Source organism: Musa acuminata, chromosome BXJ3-2 (genome assembly GCF_036884655.1).
Source record: "Musa acuminata AAA Group cultivar baxijiao chromosome BXJ3-2, Cavendish_Baxijiao_AAA, whole genome shotgun sequence".
NCBI lineage: Eukaryota > Viridiplantae > Streptophyta > Magnoliopsida > Zingiberales > Musaceae > Musa > Musa acuminata.
In genome coordinates, this window is record NC_088350.1 from 32,248,070 (window position 1) to 32,263,869 (window position 15,800).

Sequence of the window (15,800 nt, forward strand, 5' to 3'; positions counted from 1 at the left end):
ACTTCTACATCTTCTTGTGGCGGGAGGAGGAAGAGGAGGGAGAGTGATGGTGGGAGGTGAGATAAAGGGAGAAAAGAAAGAGGATGAGAATGATAGTCACTCTGAATCATCCAACAACTATGTCGACAGGAGGTGAGGCAAAGGCTTTGTGTCCCTCAACACAGATGTAGAGCAATGTGGCACCGATGTAAATGTCTCACCTCTCGTCGACATAGATGCAAAGTGATGTCGAAGGAGGAAAACGAGATAAAGCGACAAGCAGAGAGTGTACCAGTTGACGTCCTCCACCAGTTGAACCTTAGAATGTCAGATTGAATGAGATTATGAGAGCTTCATTGGCCATCGCCCGGATCGTGAATGGGCTGCCCGCCTTTGGCTTCCAATCCACACTAATTCCATGACTTCCTCTTTCTGTTGCTACAGTTGTGGGTCCACGATGATAGTAATATGATCTTGTGGTGAGGCAGTGGATCCACGACTTCATACATGGATCATAATCTATAATTAGTCCCATGTCACTCTCTATTGCTCCCCCTTACTCACGATGAAAGATGAGGATGAGAAAGAGAGAGCGACGAAGGCTAGCATGAGCGATAGAAATGTTGCGAATGAGAGAGGAGGGGTAGGGAAAAGGGAGGGGAAGGAGGCAATGGGCAGGGTTGCTCATGATGGGAGCAAGGGGCGATGACGATAGTCGAGGGCAATAATAATAGAGGCAGACGCGACAAAAGTTGGATGCTAGAGGGCAAATGGGCACCTTTATCAAATTGATGAAAAAAATCAATTAGAAAGGTATCATTCGGTAAAAGTTAAACAAAAAAAATTCAAGAATTATCTAACTTATCATTTTTAGGAAATGTAACTCCACAAAACAATTTTAATGTTATTATAGGAAGATAGGGCAGGAATCAAATAATGATCAACTTAATGCATTAACCCGATTAGGATTAACATAGGAGATCAACTCAAATGATCAAAAGCTTAAACTTAGGCACACATATAAATATTTTCAAACCGAAATGACTTTATTAATAAATTAAATAATCATAAATTTAAGTCAAATTAATTAAGACTAATATATATATATATTAGATTATGCATAAAGTCAAATTGATTGCATCTGACGATTAAAAGGGGAAAACGAACATGATCGACTCCATTCATTCTAGACTAGTCGAATTACCTATATACGACGAAATAAATTGAAAAGATAAACGAGACCTCAATTTTATGTGTTTGATCATGTTTTGGTTAGAAATAAACAAGAGCTCTGATATCATATTAGAAAATCTAAAATGTGATGATATCAAGAATTCATAGATCAGTATAAGGTAAATAGAGACTCTTTAATTCATCACTTCAGATGACTATAAAGAGGATAACTCAAAATCTTATATTAACTAAAACTCTTAAACCAAAATCCAAATCATAAAGCTTAACTCAATAAATATTTGGTTTTTGAAGTCTGATTTGACCTGATCGTGTGCTTACTAATAACATAACGACCGGGGGATGATTCTACAGAAACCAGTAAGGGTCGAGGAGACCAACGGGGCAACCTTTTGTTGTCTCGTATCAGCTTATCCTACCTGCCACTAATCAACTAACATCAACAAAATGATGCTCCTCAAATACCACACTGAACACAGTATTTTTCTTCCATCGATGTCTGTCATTTTAATAACTGCATGTTCAAGTTGTAACACAAAAGGAGTAAACTCTACAGGGAAGATGGTGGGGGGGTACAGTTCCTCAACTCACTTCACACAACAGGGTGTTTTGGATTGAAGAATTCTGTTCATTGTTCTATACTATGATTAAACTGATCTAAACGAAAAGCATCCCAGTTTATGGTATGTTAACGGAGTCAGAGGTGTCGAAGGTCTCTCAAAGGCAACAACAACCTGCTTACTTTAGTACGTGGTTTCTTCAGCAATCTATCTTCACCTGCGTTACATGACCCCACGTAGCAAAATGCACGATGCTTGTGCTAATCTCTCCTCCTGGAAGCAAGAGATGCAGCTGCTGCTCGCTGCAAAAGTAAGGAAAGCATCAGACAATGACGAACCTTTTAGATTGCAACAGTAGTTAGATGACGATTACCGACATCAAATGAACAAAAGAAAGTTATATGAAGGCTTCAGCCCCTGATCTCCAAGGATTCTAGGTGAGATCATGAAGATGACAAAAGATCAAAATGCCAACTTTCTCTGTAATTTAATCCCACACAAACTTGATACTTCAGTTTAATGTAAATAAGCAATATTACTTTTTTTCTTTCCTAACAAGAAATATTACTATGATGTTCTGAAACAAAAATAGAATGAAGCAACCAATAAGACAAGTACAACAGTGAAAAATGAAACATGATACATGATTACTGCTCATCGTCAAACCATTCTCCTTTTATCTCAACTGACCAAATACTTAATAAACCACAGAACCGATTATAAATTTTGAAATATTAATATTTAAAAAGTGCGGTTGGTTTCAAAAGTTGATTAACACAGGTATTGTTCTTCACGGCATCACGCACCACAAATTTCAACATCTATCGATTTCTCTAGAGAAACTAAGGATTCCGAGAACAAGATGTCAAAGCCTTGAGAAAATTAATGTAAGCTGAACTGTCCCAGTAAGATGTGATTTTTTTCAGCAATATGGTCGCATAAGTTTGTTGGCCACAAAATGTAAAAGACTAACATAAGCTATTCCATGCTATCAGAACAATATGCAATTCACAGTTTCACGGACTATGATTTAGCATGCGTCTCTCCGAGCCTGTGACCTTGACATCGATATAGAATTTTGATGTGAGTTTGGGCGATAACATTTACGCAAGCCTTACAATTGCCAACAAGGAATGAAAATTATAAGCCACCAAAAAATGGGTGCTTTCTAGTGAAAGCAAACTCACCTTAGCTCGAAAAGATCTAATTGCCGCTAGTAGAATCTTGTCCCCCGCTACCTGTCGAATGCGGGATACCAGCTGCTGCCGAGAAAATTTCCTCTCCTACAAAAGTAAGCAAATGGAATATTAAGATATACAAAAAGAAAAAGTAAAAGCACACTCCCATGCACCAAACTGTTAAAATTGAGGTTGCAATACCATGAACTCGCAATGGGTTTTTTTGATTTGGCACATTGTGGAACGGGGCAAACACTTGGACAAGACACATATCAGGTTTCTAATGGATATCCATGGTGATGTTGGTCTGCTAATAGGCTCTTGGCGAAGTCCTGAAAATATGAAAATAGATTAAAAAAAATGCTTTAAGTATTTTAAACTTAATTAAACGTATGAATTTTTATAGATCTCAATGGCGGTAAAAGATTCATGTAATCGATCCCAAATAATTGAGACTTACAGTTTTGTTATTGTTGTATGCTACAAAATAAATCTCTAAGCACAACTATACAATAATTGTAAAAAGGGAGAAAGAAAGATATGTAGGTAAAAAGAAAGAACTGACCTCTTGAGCGGAAGTCCACTTTGATGCTCAGGACATACAGAGGTAGAACACGACTGTTCACCTCAGGGTACCACACGACATATCGTGTGGGAAATTTCATGTCATCAACCCCTGAATCAAAATCCACCGAACCGGGCTGAGATTGTCCGGAGCCACGAACAACCTCTTCCGTTCTGCCCAAGATTACACGGCACAACATTACGTGCCTTAATCCATCGCGATCGACGACCGAAGACATCACGCTGCAAATCCACAGTAGTTCAATCGTGAGATCACCAAACATCGCTTAATTAGATGTGTAATGAAAGACATACCTGTTGATGGCGACAGGCTCCGGAGTCACATAGAGCCCAAGTCCGAAGTATCCACCGTCCTCGGGCGTCCCGGAAACATCGAAACCGTCGTTGACGATCTGAATGATTCTGTCCTTGGAAGCTTCGGCAAACGCGAACTTGTCGTTGGCATTGCCGTCATGCTTCTGCGCCACGGCCTCGAGAGACCGATGGAAGGCTTCCCACCGTGTTCGCCTAGTCGGGGTCGAGTACAAGACGCGATGGAGGTCCACCAAGGAGCAATGCGGGACAAGCGACCCAATGCTTGAGTAGAACCTATGTCGCAAGAGGATGAACTCCTCGCTGTCCTTGCTTACTCTAACCATCCCGTTGCCGTCGAATGCTTGGGGCGTTCCTGAAACCAGTCCTCCTCCTCCTCCTTCCCCATTGTTCGATGCGAGCAATTTCTCTTCTTGTTGCTTCCCGAATCGTGCCGCCATTCCCAAACCTTCCATCAAGGCCAAAGAATCAAAGTTAAACAAGTGATTTGATCTCGTGAAGGAAAACCAATTAAAACATTACTCTCCACAGATTCAAAGATTACCTAATCACGGATCGCTCGCATTTCAAATAACTAGAAAGAAATTGAGAACCGACGAGAGAAGCCGAGGTATAGCACAAAAGAGAACGATACATCAACACGAACGCAAGAAGCGGCGAAAAGAATCACCTTGTTTTGGATCAAGACTCGAAATCCTTCGGATCACTCCCATCTCTCTATCTCTCTCTCTCGCTCTCTCTGTGTGTGTCGCGCGCGCTTTGGCAGTCGTTTTGGGACGAGAACAGAGTGCCGAGGAAAAGGGCGGCTATTATACAGGGTGGGAGGGGAACCGCCTCTTGTTTGCGGGACACGGTTCGGCGCACTTCGTTTGTATGCTTGAGGGGGTGGGTACCGACCCATGGATTCAGGGGTGAGAAATGACTTCTTTGCCCTTCATGACTTATTGACCAAGGAAAAATTCAACCTTTTTTTGGTAAGCTCATGACGATTTCTTTGTATTTGATCACAAGCTATTATTTTTGAAATATTTGTTTGGGAATACCACTATTTTTTTTTTAAATTTTTAATAATATATTTTTTAAATTATTTTAAAAGTTTCAACAGTATTAAAGTATAAGATATTTCATATCTAACATAAAATTTGAGGGAATTCCTAACTTTTAATTTAGTCTTCTCGATTTATAAATCTTTTTTTATTAAGAGAAATAATAGTAATGATTAAATTAGTCTCTCTTGGTTCGAGTCCATATGTGTAAGAAATCATCAGGTACCATCGAGAGGGTCTCAGGTATTCGACCTAAGTAAGACAAAAAATGATTTTAATAAAAAAATAACCCTGGAAAATAATATTTTAATTTATGTTGAGATTTAATGAATTAAATGACAGGATTATTTGAATAATTTTGTGAATAAGCAGTAGGAATATAATTATTAACTATATAATGAAAAAAATTAATGTGCATGGTCAACAAGGTCAATTGAAATAGACGAGGCCGCCTACTGCGGGCATTTGCAACGGTAAGCATTACAATGGGCGGTGAGATCCCCGTCGCACTCGGCAACGCCTACGCGTACTTTGCGGCCGAGTAAGAAGTCTCATGTTCTTATCTCTTCATGTATTTGTTTATCTTTTAGTGTCATTGCTTACCTCAGCCTCATCAGAGTGGAGATGGTGAGTTACACATCGTGATCTATAAAACTATCGTTACCGTCCGGGATTCGAACGATCCAAAGAACTATTTTAGAAATCACACTAACAATCAAATTGGATCAGTGTCAATATTTGAGTGAATTTCTGGTGGATTTAAATCCAATTAATAGCTTCGAAGAGTCGTAATTATGTTTTCATAAACGTTTGTAAACATTGGCTGAGAACAACATTTAACAGTACCAATGTGCGAGTTGAATGCAGTATGCAAGATAAAACATGAATCCAGATGACAGCAGGCATGGCTTAGAAATATGACCATGCTAATATCTCAGTATTCCTTTTTGTGAATAAATGATGATCTCGAAGAATAATTACCATGACAATTAGCACTTGATTATGCCTTGTTGCGACAGCTGCATCATGTTGCTCCCGTCTCCATGAAAGCTTCATGTTTTCCTGTCACAAATACAACGTGATCACACAGATCGAATGTTTGCTTTCACAACTCTGAGCTTAATCAAGAAAAACACAATAAGCTTCCTAAGGTACCCAAAAGTAATGCACATGCGGCTCCTCTGCTTGGAACCAAAAAAATGGAACAAAACTTGATGTATCGCCGCTACAACCAATGAAGCAGTTGTGGCTGATGTTTAGCATCAAATGGAACAGTGTGTCACCCCAACACTTGGTTGATGATATTTGCAATCAGCATATAGTCAAACTTCGCAAGCATTAAGATTCAGTAAATAAAGACTTCAATTTCTCCCGAAACTTGGGAACTTCATCGGCTATTACAACCATGACCAGCCCCTTCTCCCTGTAATTCTTTAGCTGCAGCAGAATACCAAATTGAGTATACGTTAAAAAAGGCCAATAATACAACATAAGCAGTAGTCATTATGAAACTTGAACACACTGATATATGGTGTCCTGTAAGATGTGGCTTCTGAATATGATTGTCCTAGCTATCTTTTTTTCTCACCTCTGGACAATAGGATTGTCCAATTCTACATGAACTGGAGTACTTCTGAAAATTGGAAATGCCTTCATAAAAATATAGCCTTTTCAACATAAAAATATGTTGATCACAGAAACCAACATATCGCCTTTTCAACATTAACAACCAACACGATATAGAAGGTTTTAACTTTAAATAGCTTGATCAAGGAAAGAGAAGCATATATTGCACTTAACAGTCTAGTACAATCAGCTTGATTTAAATAGTGACACTTAGCATGACCACTAGCAAAAGGCTTGTCATTTACAGCTGCAAAACCTATGAAAAGCCTGACTTGATAAAACCCGAATTTAGTTTAAAAATTCTAGATATGTAAATGCTTGACTAAACAAAAAGGGCTTTCTCACATCAATTAATCTCAAGAAAATGACTTTTTATAATGAATCCATGCTAATATCCTAGTGCTAGACATAATAGAATGAAATTTATGATACAAGCACAGTAAATAGAGTATCACCAATGATCATATAGTTTATAGGTAAAAGCAAAGGTTTAAATAGGCACCCGAGCGCTTGGGTGAGACGAGACGAGGCCCAAGCGACTCAAGCCTCAACTAGGTAGCGTGCTATAGTGCTTGGGCGCTTGCCTGAACCCAGGCACCAAGCGCCTTGGGCGATAGCCCGATTGAAATGAAGCGTTTGGTTGAATAGCAGCTTAGGTGGTTCGATTGAACCAACTAAGCTATATAATGTTACTAAACCTGCACATGCAAACCCCACCCCTCGCATGAGCCCAAGCCATAAACCCTACTTCGTGCGTAATCGTTGCCTTCACCATCATTGCTTCCTCTGCTATTGTCATCGCCATCGACGCATAGGACCGATGCTTTCTCTATTGCTGACGGACGGGTCTGAAGATTTAGCTTTCGTGTATTCCGTCACAACTGCTTCCTCTGCCACCAACTGATACATTCGAAGCTTCCTTTGCCCATGATGTCACCGTCCATAGCTTCTGTCGTCGTCACTGTCACCATCTGAAGCTTTCTCTATCGTTGCTGCTACCATCCACAACTTCCTCCGCCGCCTCTGCTGTTCTATGAAGCTTCCTCCATCGTTGCTTCTGTCGTCCACAACTTCCTCCGTCGCTGTCGCATCCGTCCGAAAGTTCCTCTGTCATCATCACCCTCTCCTTCCCCACTTTCCATCGTCAATAACTCTTTTCTCCCCTCTAACTACTGTTAACAGTAGATTAAATATTGTTGACAATAAATTATTAACTACTATTATTATATAATAATCCATATTTAGACTTTAGCACTGTTAATATCTATTTATTAATTATATTTTATATATTTTATATATTAATATTTTAGAGTGCCTCGCTTCTCTCGGGTGGATGCTTAGGCGAGCGCCTAGCGCCTCGGGCATTTTCGAACCTAGATGTCTTTTGACGCCTAATGCTTTTTAAATCACTGGGTAAAAGAACACACTAACTTTTCTATGAAAGTGAAAAGGGCACAGCATGATAAGGGCCCTGAAAAAATAATGCAACAATGAAACAATAATGCAACAACAATGCACACATACCTCTCGTGGAGCCAACTGCTCAGCATGCAAACGAAAAGTAAAAGAGAGTAAGCTCAACTGAAATGAGATAGGAAGAGTGAGAAATCTTGATAATAACAACAAAATTTTATATCAATCATAATAATACCTCTTGGAAAATCTCATCCTCCGGTTTGATATAAATTATGGGGCCACTGGAATCACCGTTAACTTTTGCCTTCCGTTGATTGGCATTTTTATCCTGAAATCAAGAATGGTAAGGCGAAGATCAGAACACTGTCCTCAGTGGCACAAATAAAATGTAGCTTATGGCTACATTCTAAGCGTGATCTTCGTTTAGTTCTAGAGATTGGCCCAAAACAGAATAAATATTTCATTCTAACTCTTATATTCTCATTTATTTTGAGAAGGTGGGATGCAAAATTTTGCTAGATTTGAGCTATGTAACTGCAGGCCTTTTAAAGGGATTAAATTCTTATCATAAACTAAACCCATATTGACAAATGACCAATCAAAAATCACTCAACAGAAAAAAGGAAGACGACTAATGTACCTCAAAGATTCTGGTAACCAGTAAATAATACTTGAAGCGGAAGAAATCCTGAAGCTCCTTTGTGGGCTGAAAGAAACAAGTAAATTTGTAAAGCCATTGCAGAAGATTCAAACAAAGAAAGCACAAATCCACATCTAAGCTATTGCAAAATAGCATATTGATTGTTATACAACCTCGTCCTCTGTTGCCCATGAGACCTCATCAAATAATGCATCATATAATGGAGGCACTAATTGGTAGGGGCAGTTTACGAAGCGCTGAGAAACCAAAAGTCCCACGTCACTCACTTTTTCTTCCAAAAATGGTTTCAGCCTCTTCCTTAAGCCCTCATCAGGGCATACATGCAGTAGATACTCTTTGAACTCTTTCATGCATTTATGGCCCTGGAAAAGGTAAAGCTCATAATTTTAGAGCAAATACTAACATAGTGATGGTAAGAACAGCACAACATTTTTTTGTTAACGTTAACCTCATATCTCGCCAAATTAAGAGCACTGATTAGAGCAAAAGGGCCAGCGTCGTCATCATCATCCCCGTTCCCGTCTCTCGCTTCGTCATGTTCGTCCAATTTAACGACAGTTCCGACCGTCGTCTGCTCCAAGATCAAATCTACAAAGCCACTGAGATCCCACTGTTTATCGTCGAGGTAATTCCGGAGAAGGAGCTTCACTCCATTGAAATCCCCGGGCTTAGGGTCGAAGAAACCGAAATCGGCTTGCATCATCTCAAGCTTAGCACCAAAGAAGATCACATCTTTAACTTCACAATCAAACCAACAAATCATACTAAAAACGTGAGCAAGAAATCTTCTTACTTCTGCTTCCTCGTCGTCCTCTTGCTCGGACTCAACCCGTTCTATCTCGCTGGGCGGTTTCAGCTCGACGATTCCATCTTCCAGTTGAGGAGAGACAAACGGATCGTGTCAGACGTCAATATCAAAAACCCTAGGAGGGAAGAGAAGAAGCAAAGCACCTTCGGGTTTGGAAGAGGCCGAGGGGTCGGGAGAGGGGGCGGAGTGGGAGAAGAGGAGAGAGCGGGCGAAAGAGGAGAAGCCGAGAAAGGGCCGGGGCCTCGATAGGCGGCGCCGCTTCTCGGGTCGCTGGCGATGGCCCATCGTGTGCTCCGCTCCGCCGCCCAGCCGCCGGGTCTAAGGGACGCCGAAGGTTTGCGTTTAATTCTCGCGAAGAGGGTTTATAAGAAGAGAAAGGGGGCGCGCGGAAGCCGTCAGCGATGCGGTTCGATCGAACCGCTCACGAACCCGAGATGCATAGGGTCGGACCGACGAGTTCGATTTCGGATTGGACTCGTTTGATTTGGCTTGCTTCTTTCGTCAACCCAAAGGCCCGCTTTTATAGTTGATATTAGTTCTATCAAATGGTGACACAGACAAGAGTTGATTCACAATAACAGGAACAAAAGGTGAGGCTCGAGACACATAAAGACCATACCAAGACCACCAAGAAGACTTAATATGATGCTGCAGATCCGGGCCGAACTCTATTTCACATCAGTTATTACAGTATGGTTCCCAGTAGCAAGTATAATAATAAGCTGGAAGCAGGAAACAACTAATGTTTCCATAGCAACTAAGACAACAGGGAGTGATGAAATGTCCTCAATGGAGGTTTCACTTCATACAAACAATTTTGATGTACGAGTAAGTAATTCTAACAGCTTGTTCAAATAAGAAGAAAAAGCTGTTGCAGTAGTCTGAGTCATGTAGGCTTCATCCTGGTGAACAAGAATCAACACCTAGGATGAAGTTTCACTTCATAGAGACAATTTTGATGTACTAGTAAGTAATTCTAACAGCTTGTTCAAACAAGAAGAGAAAGCTGTTGCAGTAGTCTTGAGTCATGTAGGCTTCATCCCGGTGAACAAGAATCGACACCCAGGAACTAAAGCAGTGACTTCTCAGAAGTAGTCATGAAGCTACTGAATCTTACAAAAGGCTGGCGGTCATCACTTTGGTCGACCGCCTCCTGAGTCTCTCTTGAATTCGGCCTTTAATGGCAGTCTCCTGTTGTCATAAGCAACCAAACATTAATCTAGATGTCAAACGAAAGAGAACAAATATGACCATTTAGCTAAACTCACAAGGCTCTTAAGCATACTCGATCTTCAACAGAAACAAAACTATCAATGTCCTAGAATAATATACTTCTTTATAATCATATCTAGATAATATTAGATATTCCAAGTCTGACAACTCACCATGATATGACATCTTTCCTCAAACTTCCCAAGAAAGCCTGCAATGCAGCGATCTGCAATTTCAACCCACTCATTGTGATGCATGCCAGCAGTTTTCGCTACCGTATGCAACTGCAGAAAACAATTCGAAACTGTCATAATTTCCAAACAGAAACTGACAATATTGAGTGACACCATCGCAAATTGAAAAGTTGGCACTCGACACAAAAGTATATAACCAATGTCTTAAACAATCATAAAGCACACATCTTCTTGACAATGGGATAGATACTTCATTTTAGGTCCAATAACAAATAACGATAAGCAGGGACATAAAGAACGAAATCTTATCCATTACTACATATGTTGCTAGCGATTACAACCCTAGTCAAGACACCTAGGTCCTTTCAAGTAAAAGAATGTGCCAACTAATTAGAGAATATTGTTCCCCACCAGTATGCCTGAATGCTCTCAAGAGGTCTGGAAGAATTGATGAGGCATGGGGCCAGAGAATACAGATGTCTTACTGAGTAATTTTGAAAGGTTTATCTTTACCATGAAAACAAAATCTGGAATGGATTGCTACTCTTTCTGATGCCTGCCTCCAAGTTGCTCCTTATTTAACAACAAAAACCACAGGATATCCTAGGGATAGTGCATCAGGAGACCAAAAGCCCTCCTTGCTAAAATTCAATGAAATCAAAGCATTTGCTTTGCTTTCATAGACAATATTTCACAACCTTTTTAAATGAAATTATTTTGAAGAATAAAAATTAATTATTGCTAGGATTCGACATGTGCTTTGGTAAAATTGATCAAAATGTATAGCAGCAACATCTTAATGAGGAACACAGGATGCATGAACTTGTTAACCACGTGCTTTATGTTCTACTCCACATGTTTTCATAAAGAAGAAAAACAAAACAGCACATTTCAGTTATATGACAGCACAAAGCATAAGTGAATGGGTGGCACAATTCAGATAGCAGCCTTAGTAGTACGACCAAGCACCACAAAAAGCTCTCTGCTGGATCATTGCAAGAGAACCAATTTTTCAGCATACCTTTTCCTGCTGTGCTTTCACCTTCTCACGCAGTTTGGTTATGCGCATGTTCATTCGCAATTGCTTCTCCTGGCAGCAATAAGATGAGAACCAATCGAATCATGCAAATGAATAATCACGGGATTTAAGATAAGCATTCAAGAACATGATCCTGCCTTTATGTAGCTGACACCAAGATCCTTCCTTGTATACCCTCTGGCTAAGTTACGCATAACATACTTGTTGTAGTTTTTCAAAATCCTCATTATGATATCTGAGGTAGATATCCCATCTGTTCGTTTTGTTTCTTTGAATTTCCCAACAGATTTAACCTACAAGAATATATGATTCCGATTATCCAATAAATGTCTGGAATCTTGGAAATAATTATAATCAAAGTGACCTAAATCACAAGAAGGTAATAAGAGAACTTACATATTCATAAACGTCATTTCCAGCTCCACTTGCATCTGCATATCTGCAAATATTGCCATGATGAGGAACACAACTATATAGCACGTTATTGTAACAAAATTTACATCTTAAATAGTTATTAACAATTGAAAAGCTGACAATTAAGCTGAAAATGGTCAATATCGAAGAACTAACACTAGATTGAAATTGACCATTGTAAATATATAAAGCTGAACTCGCACAAGCAACAAATAAGGAAAACAATTATTGGTTCATCCATTTCATTGAGGTACTCCAGTTGATAGTAAATGATGTAGAATTTGCCAGAATTCAATAACTCAAATCATTACTTGATTAAAAGAATTGAAAAATCAGACATTATATTCTGCCAGTGTACCTATGAAAAATTCAGATTGAACATCAAGTAGCGCACTGACCAATCCAAAAATACTAAATAATTACTTAACCTACTTAAACAGGTAAATTTATTGGCAGTCATATAAAGTACTCCAACCATACATGTATCATCAGTTGGCTATAGCCTATACAATACTTAAACAATCAATGGCAACGCCGATAATGTAATTTAAGAATAATGAAATACTTGAGCTATGAAGGAACATAATTATTCTTGAAAACTCAAAGCTTTATAATAGACTTGTGTGTTTATCTTACGGAATGGCATCATGAACAACATAGTCAATCTTGTGTTTGTCGAGGAACTCCTGTGTGATTATCCATGGAGCGTCAGGGATAACTTCATCTACCCACCTAAGATGAAGAATGGAATATTTCAGCTATAAATATAGAAGAAAACTTTAAAGCACACAACACATTGACTAAGTGCATTTTTTCTCTACCTAGTGATTGTCGTGTCATCTCTGTCACATATGATCTTATCAAATGTGCATCTAGTATAGCTTGACAACATAAGAGGATTGAAACATGAACACTTATCACTCTACACATGTTCACAAAATCTAGCTTTAAAACACAGTTACTGACAGCAAGATCCCATGATGATTTCAGGAAATAAGAACGTCAGCATCAAACATAGACCTGAGAGAGGAAAGGGAGTACATAAGAAGTTCACCACTTATTAAACAAACTTGTTGACACACCAGTGACCAGAATTTTTTTCAAATATAGAGGCTTAAAGTGAGACTTATGTCCTAGCAATATTAACCTCGACAAAGATAAGTGACAGGAAAAGATCAAACGAAATTTTAGAAGGTTATATGTTCTAATCTAAGCCCATCCAATTACTTCAATATAAGAGCACCTGGGTCAGTAATCATTTCAACAATAGTGATACAACTCATATGAGAATAATGCCAAATACTAAAGTCACTTATATTTTATCTTCGTTTCCTACAGTTTTTTCTCTATTACATGTGGGTTACTCATTGACCAATGGTTCCGAACCTTCAGTTTGCCATTTCTGTAACAAGACAACAATTTTCACGAGACATGCAAATAACATCTCATATGTTATTGCTGACTTGTAATTATGTTCAAATTTCAACCAACAGAATGCACTGAAAATACTCCTAAATTTGTTGGTTTCTTGTGCAGAAGTTTCTCGAATGTCATCCAAATACAAAAAAGGAGACCCTCAATTGTATGATCATCTTCATTTTATAAAAAGTAATGTAGTGCTAAAAGGAACAAATTGGTAAACCAAAAGTTTACCAGTCATAAGGAGGATGGAATACTACAAACCTGCAGTGACGGAGTGACTCATAGCGCTCAGATTCAGTCATGACTGTGTTTCCCTTGTATCGATGAGTAATCTCATCGTTGCAGCAACCAACAAGTAAATAGGTGTTTGGGAATCTGGAAGAAAATGGTCATCACAATTCAATCCATCAAATGATTCTATAAGAACAAGACAGCTACATGCTGAACTTAATCTACGATGCACGCTCAAATTAAAGAGTTCATCGATCCTCATTATGCATTATTGTGCAAGCCACTACGTTTTCCCTGCTTTCGATCGTCATGCCAATAAAGTTTTGCTCACGATTTGTGCAAACCATCAGAAGAAAAAAAAAAACTAATCGGAAGAATTACGAGTTCTTGGCTTGTTCGAGAGCTCGAGCATGTCCAAAGTGGAAGAGATCGTAGATCCCGTCGGCGTAGACGCGAACCGGCCTATCCGACGGCACTTCCTTCTCGGGCAGCGGTTCGCACTGCAACTCCTCGGACGACGCCGACAACGCCCCACCATCGTCGCCCTCGTTGAGCCCACTGATCCACCGCCTACGTGGCAACCGCGCCATCGGAGATGTTCGAGCCCACCACCTACCTATCCAGGAGACAGTGAGTCCCGGCGCGAGAATCCCGAGCGGCACGGCGGTATGGAGATAGAGAGGGGGGCGCGGGAGGACTCGAAGAAGAGCTTTGGAAGGGGAGGTGAATCGGCGTTGTATATATATACACACACACGCCCGTAACCATCACAGTTCGCCGGTGAACGGAAGTCCCAAATTAGCAGCCAATTGGGTTTGGGATTTGGCATTAGCGTTCCTTCACGTCGAGAAACGAACGCGTCAATCGTTACGCGCGTCTATATCTCGTAGAAAGTTTGTTTGGTCTCAAAGGCAGACGTTACACTCGGTTCAACTATACTAATATTGTTTGTTAGATTCCATAGTCTTATCATTGACCCAATTTTGACTCATGCGTTTTCTAATCATCCCTTAGAAATATTATAATCTCTAAAGCCCAAGTTATTTAAAGATTTAATAAATCCAAATTGATGATATAACTCAAAATAAAAATTAATTAAGAAAACAATTATGTAACCAACATCTCAATATTATTTCCACACCTCAATATGAAGTAATTGATACCTATATCTCGATATTAGATCCACTACACCTATTAGGTGTGATTCAATATTAATATACGTTCTTAAGTATAAAGATATAAATTTAAATAAAAAATAATTAAATAATAATAATTAACTAACACATTGATATTATGTGATCGACACCACATATCTAAATTATTGACATCTTAATATTAGATGATTGAAATCTTGATGCTAAATGATCAATATCTCGGTACTATATCTACAACATCGATACACATCTATGAATATAATAATCATAAAATCATACTATGAAAACCCCCATAGTGCATCATAAAATAGAGAACAATTCTCACTATATAAATACTATATAATACTATAATATATAAATAAATATAAAATAAAAAAATTTATATAAAAATAAAGATGGACAGATACATGATTCAAACTTATGGTCTATTTTATAGTAACTGCTTAAGCTATGAGAAAAAGATCGAAGGTATAATAGGTTTCAGCATGATTGTTTTACTCCCCATGCCAGATAAGATTCATCATCATGCTATTGAAAAATTATCTGCAAAATAATTTGTGAAAGGGAATAATAAACAGTGTTCTTGAAGTCAACGGACAGTCCCGCAGTTTTCGCCTGTTGGATTGAGTTGACAAAAACCATGGCTTTACCTTCTTACTGGAGCCACCAAGAACGATCACCAACGAGGCAAAAATTATAGAGAAAAATGTAATCATCTCGTGGAGACCTGAAAAAGAGAAGGTAAATCTTTTGAGGAGCAAAAGAACAGGCA

At 39.0% G+C, this 15,800-nt stretch overlaps 3 protein-coding genes across 7 annotated transcripts; all 3 read right to left on the bottom strand.

Moving 5' to 3' along the window:
• Positions 1 to 1,838: 1,838 nt before the first annotated feature.
• LOC135586840 (probable inactive poly [ADP-ribose] polymerase SRO2) lies at positions 1,839 to 4,606 on the bottom strand. Of its 2 annotated transcripts, none has more exons than XM_065139108.1 (6): positions 4,476 to 4,606; positions 3,788 to 4,253; positions 3,474 to 3,715; positions 3,110 to 3,240; positions 2,918 to 3,013; positions 1,839 to 2,032 (listed from the first exon to the last, which is right to left on the bottom strand). In XM_065139108.1, exons 1-6 carry the CDS (start codon positions 4,516 to 4,518, stop codon positions 1,991 to 1,993), a joined length of 1,020 nt encoding a protein of 339 aa, XP_064995180.1. In that variant the 5' UTR covers positions 4,519 to 4,606; the 3' UTR covers positions 1,839 to 1,990. The 2 variants fall into 2 exon arrangements, with proteins under 2 accessions (XP_064995180.1, XP_064995181.1); XM_065139109.1 differs by lacking the exon at positions 4,476 to 4,606 and adding an exon at positions 4,350 to 4,369.
• Positions 4,607 to 5,620: 1,014 nt separating this feature from the next.
• On the bottom strand, positions 5,621 to 9,713 carry LOC108951169 (protein BCCIP homolog). Of its 4 annotated transcripts, XR_010494157.1 has the most exons (9): positions 9,506 to 9,712; positions 9,348 to 9,424; positions 9,003 to 9,263; positions 8,707 to 8,916; positions 8,534 to 8,599; positions 8,129 to 8,221; positions 8,002 to 8,058; positions 6,007 to 6,288; positions 5,621 to 5,913 (listed from the first exon to the last, which is right to left on the bottom strand). XR_010494157.1 is itself a non-coding variant. In XM_065138090.1 (8 exons), the coding sequence occupies exons 1-8, from the start codon at positions 9,645 to 9,647 to the stop codon at positions 6,190 to 6,192; spliced, it is 963 nt and encodes a 320-aa protein (XP_064994162.1). In that variant the 5' UTR covers positions 9,648 to 9,713; the 3' UTR covers positions 5,621 to 6,189. The 4 variants fall into 4 exon arrangements, 3 of the variants coding, with proteins under 3 accessions (XP_064994162.1, XP_018678204.2, XP_064994164.1); XM_065138090.1 differs by having other exon boundaries at positions 5,621 to 6,288; positions 8,002 to 8,016; positions 9,506 to 9,713; XM_018822659.2 differs by having other exon boundaries at positions 5,621 to 6,288.
• A 321-nt stretch (positions 9,714 to 10,034) lies between these two features.
• On the bottom strand, positions 10,035 to 14,778 carry LOC103976210 (choline-phosphate cytidylyltransferase 2-like). The gene is made up of 8 exons (XM_018822658.2): positions 14,256 to 14,778; positions 13,905 to 14,018; positions 12,858 to 12,953; positions 12,204 to 12,246; positions 11,945 to 12,100; positions 11,790 to 11,858; positions 10,748 to 10,858; positions 10,035 to 10,553 (listed from the first exon to the last, which is right to left on the bottom strand). Exons 1-8 carry the CDS (start codon positions 14,462 to 14,464, stop codon positions 10,476 to 10,478), a joined length of 876 nt encoding a protein of 291 aa, XP_018678203.2. The 5' UTR covers positions 14,465 to 14,778; the 3' UTR covers positions 10,035 to 10,475.
• Between the last annotated feature and the right edge of the window lie 1,022 nt (positions 14,779 to 15,800).